General features: G+C 58.9%; 1 protein-coding gene across 2 annotated transcripts in view; it reads right to left on the reverse strand.

Moving 5' to 3' along the window:
• Positions 1-17,146, reverse strand: part of SHISAL1 (shisa like 1) — a 77,844-nt gene that overhangs the window by 25,651 nt on the left and 35,047 nt on the right. For both annotated transcript variants that reach the window (XM_065945168.1, XM_065945160.1), the window contains exon 4: positions 9,488-9,805. In XM_065945168.1, coding sequence (XP_065801240.1) covers positions 9,488-9,805 — 318 coding nt within the window. The remainder of the gene's footprint in view (positions 1-9,487; positions 9,806-17,146) is intronic.

Consider the following 17,146-nt stretch of genomic DNA (forward strand, 5'->3'; position numbering starts at 1 on the left):
CCACCGTGTCTACTGAACATCCGGGTGAGCTGGAGTCAGGGGAGATGGGAGACGGGGGTGGAGACGGAGTCAGGGGTCTGGTGCAGCTGGACAAGACCAGAAACATGGAGCCGGTGGATTTCCCGGGGTGGTGAAGGTGGGGAGAAGGGGGTCAAAGAAGAGCCCTCTGGCATCTAAGGTTGGGGAGATGAGGACGGAGCAGTGAAGTGGACTGTGGTGCGGTCAATGAGGGCCTGGGAGCCACGAGACGCAGTGCCCAGGACCTGGGGCTCCCTGGGGCTCCCTGCTTTTCCTCAGCATTCTCCCTCCTCCGGCACACAGCCAAGCTGCTCTCTCTGCCCTTTCTCTACTTCCAGAAAACTCCTACTCATTCACTGAAACGCTTTCTCGTGCTGATTGCTCTCTGGTACTCGGCCGAGAGGGCTGTGGACCCTCGGGACAGCTGACTGCTATCTTCAACATCCTAGAAAGCCTGCCACACCCCGATGAGATGCTGGGGAGAGATGGAAAACATATGCACAGCCATTTCTATATGTCAGGCTCTTCCCATGTCTTGTTTAGGCAGATAGCACCCTAGCGAGGCTGATTTCAGCACCTGCTTTCCAGCTGAGGGCACTTTGGCTGAGTCACCTGCTGAAGTCCTCCAGCCATCAAGAAATGGGAGAGCAAGATTTGAACCCAGGTCTGTTAAGCCTCCAGGTCTGCCCCTCACCACGCTGCTTCCTGCCTACAAAGAACCAGCAGGCGGCTGGCTTTGGAGGGGTGAGCACTCCATCACCGGGGGACCCGTGTCTGGGCAGGGATGAGGAGGGGGTTCCGGAAACCCTCTCATCCTGGAGGCTGAGGGAGGCGGGGCACGAGCAGAGCAGTGCTCTGAGAGGGGAAGAGAAGCATCGCCGGGCGGGAGGTCAGAAGCCCCCAGGTGGCCCAAGACACGGAAGCAGGTCAAGGAGCAATGGACCACCGCCTCTCGAGGCACGACGAACACAGCCATTAAAGCAGCGCTTATGAAAACTTCTCAATAATGCAGGCAGCGCTCCGTGACATAAAGCTGAGCTAAAAACCCAAGACACACAGTCTTATGTGCGAAGGCAGCAACCATAAAAGTGAAACAAGGCACTGACGACCCGCGAGGGCTGGAGGGGAGAAGGGGCCGCGTTAGGTGGGGAGCCCATTGGCCTACTCCTCGCCTGCTCTCCATCGGGCAGGGGCGACTTTACGATGGAAAATTTGGCATGAAGAGAAAGGAAACTGTCACGGTGACTTGGTGGAGGGCTGAGGGAGAGGAAACAGCTTACACAGGGAAGTGATAACCAAGAGCAGAAAGAAGGGGCCTGGCTCCCTGCAGCCCTGCCTCCCCAGGCGTCTCATCACCCCTCCTCCCGATGACCCTGAGCCTTGGGGCGGGGGTGGGGGCGGGCGGGGAGGGGGCCAGACATGCGGGAACTGCCCAGGTCACAGGATTCAAGAGGGCAGCCGGGGATTCGAAATCTGGGTTGCCCGTGGCTTTCCCTCCAAACCACTTCATCCACCCGCTTCCCTTTTGCTCCAGTATCACAGTTTACTTGTTGGTATGAGTGGGGAAAATCCCCCAGCAGAGCCCCAGGTCTCTTTGGACATGGCCTGCTCCTTTCTTCTGGACCTCAGGGGCTCGAGTGTCTTGAGAACCCAGCTATTTCTTTCGAGGGTTGGGTTGGGGCTCTCTGCGCAGGGAAAGAGCAGAAAGAGAAGGCTGAGAACCCCAGAAGACTCTCTGGGGGGCATTTCTGGCCTCTTGTGGAATATTGTCAGTGAAGGGGGTTTCACCAGAAAAAGAATCTGCTTATCTGATTATTCTAACAGAGAAAAGATCTCTGAGATCCGCTGTGTGCCGGGACAGCTGCTTCCTTTGCGGGCTCTGCGGGCCTGACCCCTCACTGCAGCCTGTGAACATTCTGTCTTTCCTACTAGAATACCCTCCCTGCTGTGTTTTTATTTTTGCCTAACTCCTACTCATCCTTAAAGGCCATTTCGGCCATCACCTCCTCCGGGAAGCTCTCCCTGATGCCCAGGATGGGCAGGTGTCTCCTCTGGGCTCCCTCCAATCAGATCTGATCGCTCACTGCCACGGTCTGCATCTGAGTCAGTTTCACTGTGTGTCCAGGTGCCTGACCCAGGGCAGGAGTGCAGGCGATCAGCTCCTATCCCTGCCCCTCTCTGGACCAGAATTGGATGCCACACACCCCCTCTTCCTCCCTGTCCCTTCCCCTGCCCTCCGTCCTGCCCTGGCTGGACTCTGCCGCAAGGAGCCAGTTCCTGCCCAAGGCTCCAGGGGGATGTGGAGGCCCTCAGGCTCTGTATCCTGACTTCAGTCTGCTCCTCCCATCCAGCTCCCTGGACAAAGGGACCAGGCTGGAGACCTGGCCCTGACAGCCTGGAGCAGATGGCCTGGGTTCAAACACTGAGTCTGCGATGACCAGCTAGGTGACCCTGGACCAATTACCTAAACTCTCTGTGCCTTGGTTTTCTTGTCCTTAAGATGAGGATTCATCGAATAAGTATTTGAGAGCTAGGAGTGAGGCATGGAATCAGGCAGACAAAACCCTCACTCACTCTTACGTTCTAGCGGGGTTGGGGCAGGAACACGGGGCGCCCGACATGAATGCTGGAGCAGCGCCCGTCTACACCTGCGCTCCTTTTATTTTACATTCGCTCCCCAGAACCAGACCCGAGTGTTCCCTCTTAGCCCCCACCCCCACGCTGATTTTCTCCACGGAGAAGTCCGGTTCTCTGCCCTCCCCAGGGTAAGGAGGGACAGGCCACTGCTGAGGGGAGAGGGAGTGCTCCCTAGGAATAGCATCTGTGCTCCCTGCAGTCCTACTGTGTGCTGAGCTCTGGGTTGGGCCCTTCCGTGTGCCCGCCTTCACCTCTCGTCATCACTGTTCAGAGCATGTACGGAGACTCAGAGAGGGCCAGCAACGCATCCGAGGACACACAGCAAGTGAGGCCTCCGGGCTGGGCTTTCCGTCACCACCACCCCCCTCCCTCAGGTATCCCCCCATCCCAGTCATCGAGCCATGCTGATGAACAAACACCCTCCTGGACTTTCACCAACAGCCATGCGAACAGATGAAAACCGGGAGAGCTGGCAGAGGGTGGTTTCCCGTGTCAACCAGGCTGGGTAGGGGGAAGGCAGGGCCCAGCCAGGAAGGACGGGATCAGAGCGGACAGGGCTGGAGTGTCCTGACCCAGCTGGAAGCCCCGAGCACTGAAACTCCAGCCCGACTCTGAATCCACTGCCTTCTGAATCCCAGTCACGGAGGCCTCCTCGGTGTCTGATGTGACGCCAAGGAAAGAGGATATCTCGTCCTCTCCCTTTGTCTCCTAATTTTCTGGAATTTCTCGCTGTTGGCTGGTATCCCTGCAGAAACCACATACCAGAGACTCTGGTCGCAGAGCCGGGAAGAAAGCAATGGCTGCACTCTTCCCAGAGTGGGGGGCGGCTCTGGAGTTAGGCGAACTCCAAGGACCCCACAGGGGAGGCAAGGATGAGTTCTGCAACGGGCGGGATGGGTTCTAGGTGAGGGAGGGGGAGGCGGAAGGAGGCTCTGAGATCGACAGGGGTTGCGGCGGTTGGCTCATGACTGGACTTTGTTCTGGGAGACTTTGGACTAGAGAGACCCTGGCTGAGGTCCGTGGACTTACTAGTGTGGCTGCAGGTCACTTAGCCTCGCTGGGCCTGTGTTTGCTCATCTGTAAAAGGGGATGAAAAAGCTACACAGCTCAGTTCTCAGGGCGGAAGTTATCAGGGAAATAATGATAGGGGTGGGTCTAAACAGCAGGTGTCACCAAGGTTTCCAGGGCTCGACTTGCTCCCCTGTGTCTTAGAGAGAAGAGGGCAGAGCCTGAGGCTTTATAGAGAGTGAGGTAGGCTGGGGAGGGCCTTGGGGGCCAGAATACGAGCTGAAGCCCCTTACCTGGGGGGGATGGGGAGGTGAGATGAATCAGAGGGAACCAGGCAGGGACCGTGGGGCGGGGCTGGGATCCTGGAGGGCAGCCAGAACGTCATCGGGTCCCAAGACCTCACTGTGAGGTCAGGCTGCGACTGTCCCCATTTTACAGATGAGGAAAACGAGGCTCAGACAGGTCCAGAGGGGTCAAGGTGGGATTCAAAGCCAGGAGCGTCTGGCCGCGATCCCCAGTGACAAGGACTCACAGGAATACGGCGATACAGCAGCAGGGGGATAACACCGAAAAAAAAAACAGCGTGTCACGTGCACAAGGGAGAGGTGTGAGTCACCCGCTCGTGCCTGACTCTTGGCGACCCCGTGGACTGCAGCCCACCGGCCCCTCTGTTCATGGGATTCTCCAGGCGAGGGCACTGGAGTTCTGAGTGATGAGCAAATATCGGGGGCACCGTGTCACCACTTTTCAGAAGGAAATGAGGCAGGGGAGACTGAGCCTGCAGGGGATCTCAGCAGGAGACGTTGCAGCCTGAGGTTGTTATCTTGTAAATGAAGGGAAAGCTGGCTTCTTCCTGAAATGAACCGAAGGCAGCTGCCCTTGATCCCCTGGGAATGTCCCCAATCCCGATCCAGGCCAAAAGTTCCATAACTCAGGGGCCAGGGGGTCCCTGCTCTGGACAATGGTGATGAGAGGTGGCCTTGGTTGCCCCAAGGCCATCCTGAGAGGTGAAACAGACGGTGAGGATACGGCATTTCCGGTGAAGGAGATGGAGGCAGTGTGCGTCCGCCGGGACCTCAGAGGCACGTGATGCTCTGAGATGTGCAGCCCCTGATGCTCAGTCTCTGAAACTGCTTTTTAAGGGGCGACCTGGGGCCACTTCAGCCCGCGCACGGCTGGAGGACTTTCTGATGAAGAGGCTCCTCCCTGCTTCCGCAGAAGAGGCCACCCCTCTAGAGGCTCTGCGAGGCCCCAGCAGAGAGGCCACTGGCCCTGGGCTGGGGCCTGCTCAGTATCCCCTTTCCTGGCTGACCTGGGCAGGTCAACGAACTCCTTCTGGCTCCCCACCCCCCAGCTTCCGTATCTGAAAATGGGGCTCAACACCCCTACAAGACAAGTGGCGTGTGGCTGGCCCATTCGGGGTGAAGACTGCTTCTGCCCTCCCTGTCAATCCTGGCAGGGCAGGACCCATACCATGTTTATTTACCCAAATGTGAAATGACCTCGAGAATCACCAGCACTTGGGGATCAGGCACCAGGCTGAGTCCTGTACCAGGATCGGCCCGTTTACTTCTCAGGGTGATTACGACCCCTGCCTGGCATTTACATGGGGACACCGAGGCACTGGCCAGTGGAGCGGCCTGTCTGAGGTCGCAGAGCCCACATGTGGCACAGGTGGGCCTTGAATCCGAGCCATCTGACTCCTGCCCCAAGAGATGAGCTGCTTCCAGCAACGCCAACAGAGATGATGACACTAACATAATCTACTTACATAGGATGATGGCATTATGATTGACAGGTGCCAACCCCACTGATGGAGCCGGTGACGGGTGTCTGGGACGCAGTCAGCACTCAGCAGTGGCTACTTCCTTCTCTCTCCTGCCTCTGATCTGGTTCCCGTCTGTGTCTCTGTGTCCTGATCACCTGACACTGAGTCGATGCCTGCTAGCCATCTGCAGGAGGGTGGGGGGCAGCGTCCATGGCCTCCTCCGTGGGTTTCTGAGCATTCACTGAGCCCTGCCCCACACAGGACTCGGCTGGAGCGCCAAGGGTCAACTCAGTCCACTGCTGCATGTCCAGGCCCAGCCCTCCTCCCAGCCACTGGACCGGGCAGCCCCCTTGGGCCTCCCCTCCAGGGTGCCTACGATAAGCCTCCTGCCTCAGTCTCCCCTGGAGTTGTCCAGAGCTGGATCTTGACTCCAGAGTCCTCCATCCCCAAATAAGGGCCAGATCGGGCATGTGAGGCCCCCAGAAGAGGGATGCACCTCATGATGGAGACTCCGGGAACCAAAGAAGACCCCTTTCCTCCCCCGCCCCTCTTGCAAGAGGAAAACCCCTGGTCCTGCTTCCCGTGTGGGGAGAAGCTGGGCTGTGGGCCAGGAATGGAGGTGCCTCCAGGAGCTGGAGAAGCTGGGATCACCCATGTAGTACAGGACTGGGAAGGGGGAAGGGAGAGAGAGAGAGAGGCCATGAAGAGTTCTGGAGGTGAACGTCGAAAGAGAGAGAATGAGACAGACTGAGGGAGCAGCTGATGGGCTCCGTGCTTGAGGAGACGCGTCTCCGCGATGCCCCGGGGAAGCACTCACAACGGCTGCAACGTGGGTGTTTGGAAGACGCAGGTGACAATTCGGAGTAAAGCGGCACAGACTCGAGCTCTTGTTCCGGGAGAAACACTGATGACAGCACCCCGTCCCACTCTCCAGCCACCCCGGCCCCCAGGCTGACAGCAGCCGTGAGCACGCCACAGCCCTCCCCTGCCTGGCCCCCACTCACAAGGAGAGGCTCATTGACCTCGGCCAGCTCAGCCCCGCAGCCCGGCTGCGCCCTCCTGGCTGGGATGGCTGCTCTCAACTTGACCTTCGTTTGCCCCGCTTGCGTCTGCGTCCCCAGCTCCCACACAGAGTCAGGGAGGGAAGGGGCTGTTTGAGAACTTTAGCCAAACCGAGACAGGTCCACACTGGGAGGGGGCAGGGATTCCTGGCAGCCCAGAGGGCGGGGAGCCGCCGGCCAGCAGCAGGAGGGCAGGGGCTGGAGCCAGACTGCTCACCTGCCCGCCGCCCCCATCACGCGTTCATCCTGCTGACTGGGGACCTTGGGACGGGTGCCCGTGCCCTGGGCACTTAGCCCACGGGATCCTGGTGAGGAGGAAAGGAGGCGAACAGTGTGCAGAACACAGCAAGGCCTCAGTAGACGTTGCTGGAGCCAAGGGCGCCCACTCCTTGAACCAAGGAGGCCCCGCAACACGAAGGTCTGCCCCGCTCTCCAAGTCCATCCCTTCTCCCCTCGGCTGGCAAACCACCAGTCCAAGCAGAAAGCCCTGGTCCAAGGTCACACAGAGCGTGGAGGGCAGAACGGGAGGCGGGCAGCACCCTGGGGACCCCCTGCCCCCCATTAGGTCTTTGCAGGTTCCTGGCGCTTGTTCTCGAAGGAAGGCTCACGTAGTGATGGAAACTCCGTTCTGAGTCTGACTGTGTGACCCAGGAGAGTACACAGAGGCCCTGAGCTGCAAAATGGAACGTCTCCCCCTGCAGACAGCAGACCCTGTGGGCCGTGACCCCAGCCTCTCCTACAGTTGCCGTGAACTCAGACGTCACGGACCACCCCCCAAAGCTTGCACGCTCTTTCCCCTCCACAGCCGGTTGCCTCGAACCTTATCTGGATTGCACGGAACAGGGCCTGGCGCACAGGAGGCACGTGATGTGTACCATGTGGAAAGGAGTAGACCTTGGAGACAGGCAAGGGTTAGCAGCCAGGGAGGGACCGAGCACTGTCAGGACCAGAGGCAGCAACTCAGAAACGGACCAACGCGGCCCCTCACGGTCCCTCGTGCAGCGACGCCATCCCGGGTCCTGCGGAGCGTGTGTGCGTGCTAAGTCACTTCAGCCGCGCCCGACTCTCTGCGACCCTGTGGACTGTAGCCTGTCCGGGTCCTCTGTCCGTGGGACTCTCCAGGCAAGGATACTGGAGTGGGCTCCCCGCAGGCAGAGTGGCCTCTCCCCAGAAGGACGGGCTCACATTGTGGTCTTGTCAAGTTCACGGGGAGGGATGGAGGGATGGGGCAGAAGTACCTTCGTCTACACAGCAGATTCTCAGCTCTCAGAACACTTGGTTCCTGGGAATGACACTTTCCAGTGGTTCTCAAACTGTCATGCCTCAAACTGGAGGCATCACCTCCAGAGAGTTCTGATCAGGAGGCTCTGGCTGAGACCCAGGCATTGATTTTGACAAACACCCCAGGTGGGTCTGCAGTGAGAGACCCACATTTCAGGAAACCCCACCTCTGGGGTTGAGCCAACAGCTGTTTCATGGTCTGTGGCTTTGGGTGGGCTTGTGCGTCCCCTCCCCGCTCCTCAAAGTGAAGAGCGGCCCCTTCTCCACCCACCACCTCCACATCTCCGTGAGCCTGGCTCGGGTACCCTGCCCAGAAGACCCACCCAGCCCACATTTGTCCAACTGAGCTGAGCAAGCCTGCTTCTTTGTCTCCTGTGTGACAGATGGGGCAATTACTCGATCAATAAGCACAAGCTGATTTAAGTGTATCTTATTAATTATTTAAGTCATCCATTATTGAAAAGGTCACAATCTGTTAGCTACTTAAGCGATCATGAACTAGCTGGGCTGCGTCTCCGACAAAGAAGCGGCAACGGTTCACTGAGCACCTACTATGCGCCGGGCATTTTGTTTGATCCTCAGGATGACCCTGGGGTGGCGGGAGGTGGAGACGGGCAGTGTACGTCCTTACACTCTGCTCCTTCACAAGGATGGGCAGGTTAAGAGGGTGAAGGGGCTTGCCTAAAGTTACAGAGCTGGTAACTGGCAGACCTGGGGCTGGGTTGCCTGTCAAGCTCATGGACTTGGCAGGGATCACCGTGTTGTAGGTTTCTGCACCGGGATCTTCCGGGCTGACTCAGTCCTGTTATGTCCTGGGATGACATACCCCGCGCCCTGTATGCCCATGGCTGCAGCTCTGCCCCCGCAGAGTACCTGAGCCCCACACCTGACCCTGAGCTTGAGCATCTCTGCTCAGCCTGGATCCTCCAGGGGCTGCTGCCTGTCGTTGGTGCTGGCCGGCCACACAGTGGGGTCCTCTGCTCCAAAATGCACACGTCCCCTCCCCTTTCCCTCCAACCCTGCACTGCCCAGGGACCCCCAGGTTAGGTTATTCCCCATCCCCCACCAGACTGGAGATGAATAGATGTGAGAACTGCAGTGACCATGAACACGCTCCTGGGGCAGGATAATGGGGGGTCTGCTGGGGTAGCCACCCTATAAAGCCAACCGAGATCCCACGTCCCTTGCCGACTTTCTTCCCTTCCCCTGAGCCATCACTGAGCAGCCTGATTGCATCACCCTCAGATGCCTTTCTGTGACTCAGCATACATGCACGATGGAACTCAGTAATATGCTTATTTTCAAACTTGATGCTGGAAAAAAAGCTTCTCCCTCAGCCCCTAGCAGATCAATTTGTGTCCTCTGACCAGACTGTGAAAACTTGGAAAGCCATCCAATTTCCCCATTTGCCTGGGCAGCCAGGAAAGCCATCATCCAATTTCCCCTTTTGCCTTGGCAGCCAGGAAACTCGCAACTCCATTTCACGCTCAGCGCCAATAGCTCTCACACCAGAATCTGAGTAAAACAAACTTGCACGCTTTGGTCCTAAGCTCCATTTCAACCTTTCCAATATAGACACGTTATTACCAGAAGCCACTTCAAACTTTTCTTGGTGAATAAGCAAATAGTCCAGTAATCGACGAGCCAGACCCAGCAGCAATAACGATCTGGCATTTTCCAAGCTCGTCAAAGACAAGTGATGGTGGCCACTCACCAGGCGGACGAGCTCTGGAAGGTCATCAGTGGCGGGCTGTGGCTGTCTCTCCGCAGCATGTGTACAGCCTGGGGGGCTTGCGGCAGGGGGCCTGGGGGAGGCTGGGGCTGCGGGGCCGGCTGCCCTGGCCGGGGGGCCCGGGCAGGGTTCCCCCACCGCCGGGGGTCCTGTTTCATCCACCGTCCGTGGATGCCCCACCGCGCCAGGTAAACCTTGCAGATGTCGTAGTTCATCGCCGAGTAATACAAAAGATCCAGAACCAGCAGCATCAACACGAAGAAGCCGTAGATCCACACTCCCAGCAAGGCGGTGTAGTTGCTGCGGGCAAACAGAGAGAGGCTGAGAGATGCCGGGACCACCGCCCCGCGGGGGGCTGCAGCTAAGCCGCGGAGTCGATTAGAAGACGTGGTATGGAGGCTGCTTCGGGGGTCTCAGAGAGGGTGGTGGGCCCCTCTGGGGGGACAAGGAATCTTGGCTCCCTCTTCTCATGCCCACCCCCCACCACTTCCTCTCCTCCACCTGCCCTGCTGGCTGCCTCTCAGATCCCACTGCCCTGGGCCCTGTCCCACCCAAGCACCCCCTCCAAGACCCCACATCCTTGGGTAGAAACCCCGGTGGGGGAGCCCCACACTGTTAGAGCCTCTGGAAGGAATTCTCAGCTGGACATCTGGGGCTCTCATGGTGTGGGAGCCCCTACTTTCAGCCTCCTTCTCTCGCCCAATTTGGGTGCTACGCCCAGACTGGCCAGCTGTCTCCTGCAGGTGGCCCCCGCTTGCCCACCCTCCTAGCCCTTGCTGAAGCTGTTCCCACCACCTAGGAGGCTCTCAGCAGCCCCTCTCTCACCACCCCCTCCCTCTCCCTCCAGCTCTTCCCATCTTTCCGAGCCCAGGGCAAATGTAGGAAGTTCATTGTCTTAGGACGCACTGACCCAAGCTCCTCCCTCGAAGCATCCACCTGGGGCCACGGAGCACCCTGTTCGAAGTTCATGGAATCCAGCCAGGCATCCTCACCCCGGGGCCAGCTCCGTCCCAGCCTGCTCCATTGCAGCCCCCCACCCCCTCTCTCAGAAGCCCAGGAATCAGGGCGTGGGCTCAGCTGCCCTCACCCCACCCTATAGAGCAGACACCAGTCCATCTGCCCCACCGGCCACGTGCCTTTCCAGCCCACCCCGCGGCCGCTCCCTGACTCAGTGCTCCCCATCGGGCACTCCAGACTGCACAGCCAGGGGTCTCAGGGCCCCTGACATCAGTTCTCTTATTCTTCACCCGGCACTTCCATGCTGAGGTATAGTCTGTCCTCCAGAAGCAGAGATGATGGGGGTTCTGAGCCGTAGATGCCCCTCCGTGAAGGGGCGCTGGCTTCCTGCCACGGTGTCTCTACCCTCGAGGAGCTTTCGGGAACACTGGGCCTTCACAGGGGCTGTACCTTCTGCCCAGCCAACCCTTTCAATGCCCCCAGCCCCTTTCTTCCTCCCCTGCTTGACTCCAACCATGGCCTCTTGGAGATTGCCTCCCCCAGGAAGCCTCCCGGATACACTGCTCCTTCTACACAGCTGGGTCAGGCCTTCCCTCTGGCCTGAGTGCCCTTCAGACCCTCTCCCACCACCCGGGGCCATGCTAGGTGGGTCCACGTGTTTCCTCCCGCCCAGGCCAGGGTCTGAGTCTCCCCCGGGTGCCCAGGTGGTGGGGGAGGCTGCTTCCTGGCCTCACCATGGCAGCTGGGGTAGCTGAGCTCCAAACAGTGCCCACCCGGGACTGCGGCTGTTTAAAGGGACCGACTTATTAATCACTCAAATGCCTCCTCCATCTGCTGCCTGCTGCGGGCATCTGTGCAGGTGGGTGTGCGCAGGCGGGTGGCGGAGAGGAGGCACTCCCAGGAGGCAGAGCCGGCGTCCAGCCCCGCTGCCCCACATTCCACGGGGTGAGATGCACCCCGGCTCCCAGCAGACAGGCTCCCTGGGTGTCCTGAGTCCCCCACAGCAGGGCCCCCTAGATGCTGTCTGAAGCACGCTCCTGGAGCCCAGAGGCCCGGTTCTGGCCTCTTCTCGGCCTGGCTTTGCTGTGAGGCCTGAGAGGACATGGGTGTGTCTCTGGTTCTGGAGGAGGCGGAGTGGAGCTCCTCCCAGTCTCGGTTTCCAGATTCTGGATCTTTCCCTCTTGGTTCACCCGTGCTCAGCCTCGGCCTCTGCAGTGAGACGGGGGCTGCTCCCCTCCGAGTCCTCCAGCCCCTCCCCGGGCTGGGCCCCGGTGCTGACTTTCACTCACAAACACACACACACACATACACACACACACACACACACACACGCGCGCGCGTGCAAGCCCTCGGCCTGGAACGCCTTCCCTCCCCACACGTGGGGTGGGGGGCTCCTCGAGGGGAGGCGCTGCGTGTCCTGAGCACCGCGCGGGCAGCAGGTACCTGGGGCTTCCGGCCTGCTTGAGGAATGAGTAACCCCACAACTCTGCCTCAGAGCACCTTGCATCCCTCCCGTGGCCCCACCTCCAGCCGCCACCTCCCTGAGGCCTGCCGCTGTCCCAGGGGCTTGTTCTTGCTAAGGTGTGAATGGCTGAGCGGCAGTCTTCCCCACCACACCCCCTGCAGCCTGATTTCAAGGGGAAGGCAGCTCCACCTGCAGACATGTGGATGTGCATTGCTGCCAGGAAGCAGGGGCTGGCAGTGTGGTCCGGCAAGCTGAGACAGGAGTCCGCGTGGACGTGGGGAGGAACTGGCTCCAGCCCCTGGCACCCACGCTTTCCCCAGCACCCCTCTGCACCGTCCCCTGGAGCCCCCACAGGGTTGCTCGAAGTGCCAGGCTCTTCCTGGGTGGTTCCCATGGCAGCAGCCGCGGGGGCTGGGGGAGGGGGGTGGGGAGGGAGAGGCAGAGCCAGCTGTGGGCAGAGGCTGCCCCACAGAGAGGGAGTCCACGACGCCCGCGGGGGCTGGGAGCGGGACCACGGCTAGGCCTAAACCACCAGGGCTAGGAAACAGCAACAGCAATCAAAGCAGCAGCTGGTGGGCATCGCTCTAAACACGTTACACATCCTAGCCCGTCCGACCCTCACGGCGTACAAGGGAGGAACCCCTGCTGCCGTCATCCTCAGCCCAGAGATGCAAACGGAGGCTCAGAGGAATTAAAAGAGTGTCTGAGATCTCACAGCCATGAAGCGGCAGAGCCAGGATTTAAGCCCAGCCGTCCAGCTCCAGAGCACACATCCCTAACCACTGTACCACACTGCCTAAGTAAGGCAGGTGCCTCCCACGCTCTCTGGGCAGACAGGCTCCCCTCAGGCTTGTATCCATGCTGCTTCTCTGCCTGGAACTTGCCCCCTACCTCCTGTGCATGCAGCTGGCCCCACCTCCCTGTCTTCTTCCTGCAGCTATCACCTCCTTCAGGAAGTCTTCCTTGATGTCCTGTGTTAAGTCCAATCCCTCTCCTTGGGCCCCCCAGACCACTGGATTTGCCAGAACACACTCTGCTGTCTTTGCTGTCTTGTAGGACTATTTGCATCTCGAGATCAGATCTCCCTGAGGCTAAGGTCAGGGTCTAACTTATCTTTGTGTGCCCAGCGCTCAGCCTGGGGCTGCTTCAGACAGCCCTTATGCTGACACATCCTGAGCCCTCATAGCAAGCTGCGACAATGGCAGCCTTGATATTCATCAACCTCTTCACTAGATTTCACTTCTCTGTACATATTCTCTAGTGCGTGCATGCGTGCTAAGTCGCTTCACGCCTGTCGGTCTCTGAGACTCTATGGACTGTAGCCTGCCAGGCTCCCCTCTCCATGGGATTCTCCAGGTTGCCACGCTCTCCTCCAGGGGATCTTCCCAATCCAGGGCTCGAACCCTTGTCTCCGGCATCTCCTGCACTGGCTAAGGCAGGTTCTTTGCTACTAGCGCCACCTGGGAAGCCCATATTCTCTAGTAGTTAATAGTAATACTAGCAATCACCACGCCCTGTGTTTCTGAATCTTTGCAACAATACTGTGAGTTAGGAGACGGTCTCCCCATTTTACAGATGAGGAAATGAGGCCCAGAGAGGCAAAGTCATCGCCAAAGCCTGCACAGCTGGGGAGGGGCCGTGCTGGGATTTAGACACAGGGCCATGTGACCTCAGAGTGTGCGGAATTGGGGGGAAATCCCAAGGTCGAGTCTAAGACAGATGTCCAGGCAGGAATTCCCCGCATCCGCTTGGCCCACGCGTCCTGGCTCACCCTCCACCGGGAACTGAGGACAGGGTCCCACCTCCCCCGCAGCAGCATCCTGCATCTCAGCGTGTCAGCGCCATGGCACGCGCAGGCGCCGCTGGGCCACAGGCCTCCGCAGCCAGCTCAGTCTAACCGGCCCGGGGCGTTGGGGTGACAGCGCGGTCTCACAGCCCCCCTCCAGTCCAGAGAAAGGAGAGGGGCACGGGAAGGAGGTGCCACCTGTGCTGACTCCCTCTTACCTGCAAGGGAGGCCACCCTAGAGGTGGCAGCTGGCAGAGAAACCTGGGTCACAGACACTGTCCCCAGACAGCTCCCTGGCCTCTCCATGGTTGGCTGGCTGTGAGCATTCTGTTTTTTTTTAATTTAATTTAAAAATGCAATCTGGAAATTAATTTCATCCAGATGCAGGGGCCTTTGTTGAGCATGTGTGTGTGTGTGTGTGTGTGTGTGTGTTATAAAGGTCAGAAGATAAAACAGAGGCTGTTTTATGAGGCAAGATAAGAAGCCAGCCAAAACCATAGATACCAATTTTTCAGTATCTTTCAGGATATTTACTGATTCAAATTCTTTTGGTGCTTTTCAAACAATAAACCAAGCCTTCTCTGATGGAGAAATCTCGCTGAATACCTTCCCGGACAGGAGCAGGTATGTCAGCCAGCTGAGGCCAGGTGGTGGTCCCACCACCACCCATGGGCAGTCCCGGGTGAGGATGGAGGAGGTATGTGCCTGAGGCCATCGTGTCTGCATGGCTGGAGCACCTCTGGGTTTGGGGAAAGGAAAGCTTTTGGAGGAAAGAGGTTTCACTGCAGCCAAGGGAAAACTGACAACCCATCACTTCCCATGGTGAGGCCTTGAGGACTCTGCTGTCTTCTGAGAATTCCCGTTCCAGGCTCCCTCCTGTAGCGGCCCATCTGCCTCGTGAAGGAATACCCATGCGCTGCACAAGGACTCCAGTCCATGACCGGCTGCCAGAGGGACGACCTCTGCCCTCAGAGAGCACTGATCACTGACTGCACATGCCCCGTCCCACCCCACGCCCTGAACAGATGCTGCTGTTGCTTGCTCAGGGCCCTGCGTGGTCACTGCTGCTAGCGCCCTGCCCAGAACCTGGCATGGGAGGGTGTGCACACACTCCTGAACACCGGGGCCACTGCCCGAGTGGCTAGAAGTGGCATCTCCCTGACGTGGTGGGCTTGGCGAGGTTGCTTGCCTCGCTCTGCCTGCTTTTCTACCAGGCAGCCAGAACCAAAACAGACCGTTCTGTTCCTCCAAAAAAAACACAAGTAAATAAGTCATCAGAAGCACTCTCCTTTTGCCTGCCACCAGCCCCACCTCCCGGCTGATTCACTGGGTGGGGCGGGCGAGTGTCAGGTGGCCCTTGCATCTTCATAAAGCCCTAACGGGGGTCACAGCTGCACTGGTCCATCTAGATGGGTATTAACCTTCATCTGGCCTCTGGGCTGAGGTTCTGAGATGCTCACTCCCCAGCATCAGACAAGCCCTGGATTTCTAGAAGCACTCAGGGGTGGCAGAGCCCACTGGTGGAACAAGGGCCTGAGCATCCCTTGGCCTCAACTGTGGCTGCAACAGGTGACTTGACCAGCCTGGGCCCAGCCCCTTTTTCCTTCCTCTCAGAGTAGCTGTGAGGACTAACGAGGCAACACGGGTGTCCTGCCCAGAGGGATCAGAGCCCCAAAGGGCAGGACGGTCCTAAAGGCGGACTTTACCCGGCTCCCCTCACACCCTGGAGCACTTAGGACCTCTCGGCCAGGCAGGCCTGTCCCACCCCGTTCACCACTGACCTATCCTCCCACTCCCACTGGCCCATCTTCCAGCCGTCTCCTCTCTGACACAAGCTCTGGCTGGACAAAGGGCCCTGGGCCAGCTCCCTCGGCTCAGGCCTCCTCCCCAGGGTCCCTCGGCTCAGACAGCTAAGCAGGAGTCCTGCCAAGGCCTCTTCTCTGAGCTCTGATCAGCTGTCTACTGGGTGACCCCGGCCCCTTCCCTCTGTGGGGTCCCCGTCTTGTCCAGGTCACCATCATGGCTTCTGCCATGTCCTAGGTCCTTGTCCCCGCACCATCCATGAGTACAAACCCAGCCTGAAGCCCTCAGGGCCCCGTGCTTCCCTCAAGAGGAAGCCAAACACCACCCCCTCTGCCCCAGCCCAGGGGCCCCCCGCCCACCATGCCAGCCCCTGCTGCCCCTCTGCACTCTTCGCCTGGCATTTCATACTCAGGCTGCAGGGAACTCTGCCCAGAAACGCTCCTTCCTCTGGACTGTGTGACTCCCACCTCCTCCTACACTTTTGGATGCGGGAGACCAAGGACCACGCCTCCCTGTGAGGCCCAGGAGAGCTGAACACCCTGGCTGAGGAGTGCAGCCCAGCTCTTCTGGGCTTCTCTCCACATCTGTGGGAAGGGAGGTGACAGGAAGCTCGGTGGAGTGACGAGGAGGCATTCCTCCAGAGCGGTGCCCTCAACCAGAAGAGTCCCGCCCGCCTCCTGTGCTCCGCATTATCAGGAGACGCGGTTGGGGATCACAGCCCATCAGTGGGGAGGGGGTGCTCCCCGCCTCTAGTGAGTGGTGGCCAGTGTCTTACAATGCACAGTGACCCCCCAAAGGAGGATGAGGCCCATGTGTCCACAGGGTCGTGGCAGGGGTCCCTGCTCTGGGGCTCGCCATCGACGGAAGTCTCGGATTTACTAAAGCAACTCTAGATCCAGGTCGGCTCTAGGCTCCACCCCCACTGGCTGCCTCAGTCAGGCAAGCTATCCAGCCTCTCCACGCCTCACCTTCCTGCACGTCAAGGGGAATAAGGGTGGACTTCCAGGTGACTTCAGAAGGTTGACAAAGAGCCGGCCCCATGCTGCCTGCTCCAAAAATGCTTGCTGAGGTTCCAGAATAAAAACCAAGCTAAACGTTCTCAATGTGGCCATGCTTCCCCAGGAAAGGGCTTTGTTTTGTGGTTCGACACTTTATTATCTGCAGCCGGGACCCACCGTGCTGAGACAGTGGAGAATTCCGCGTGCATCCTGTGTGAACGTGCAGACCACAGAAACCTGTGGGTTCAAAACGAAGATCCCAGACGCCAGTCGTCAGGGCCTTGGAGAAGTCTGGCCACCCTGCCAAGCCTCTGTCTTCTGTCTGGCTTTCAGCCGGCAACTGCAACACTTTGGGGTCCTAACCTCAGTCCTGGCACCGCCCTCCTGGCTTAGGAAATTAGTCTTTGGTCTTATAAAAAGGCTTGGGTCAAGTTCCAGGCTTGATTCCAGCCCTCGTGACAGAAGAGGCTTGCTGAACTACTTCACATAGAATTATTCTAAGGTCTGAGCAGATGGCAAGATATTCAAGGGAAGCACCCATGCATCTGAGGAAGGCAGGCTGGGGAGCTGGCCTTGGTGGGAGGAGGAGAGATTTAGATGATAGTCAAGGAATTTGCATCTCCTGCCTGATC

This window comes from Muntiacus reevesi, chromosome 1 (genome assembly GCF_963930625.1).
Source record: "Muntiacus reevesi chromosome 1, mMunRee1.1, whole genome shotgun sequence".
Classification (NCBI taxonomy): Eukaryota; Metazoa; Chordata; class Mammalia; order Artiodactyla; family Cervidae; genus Muntiacus; species Muntiacus reevesi.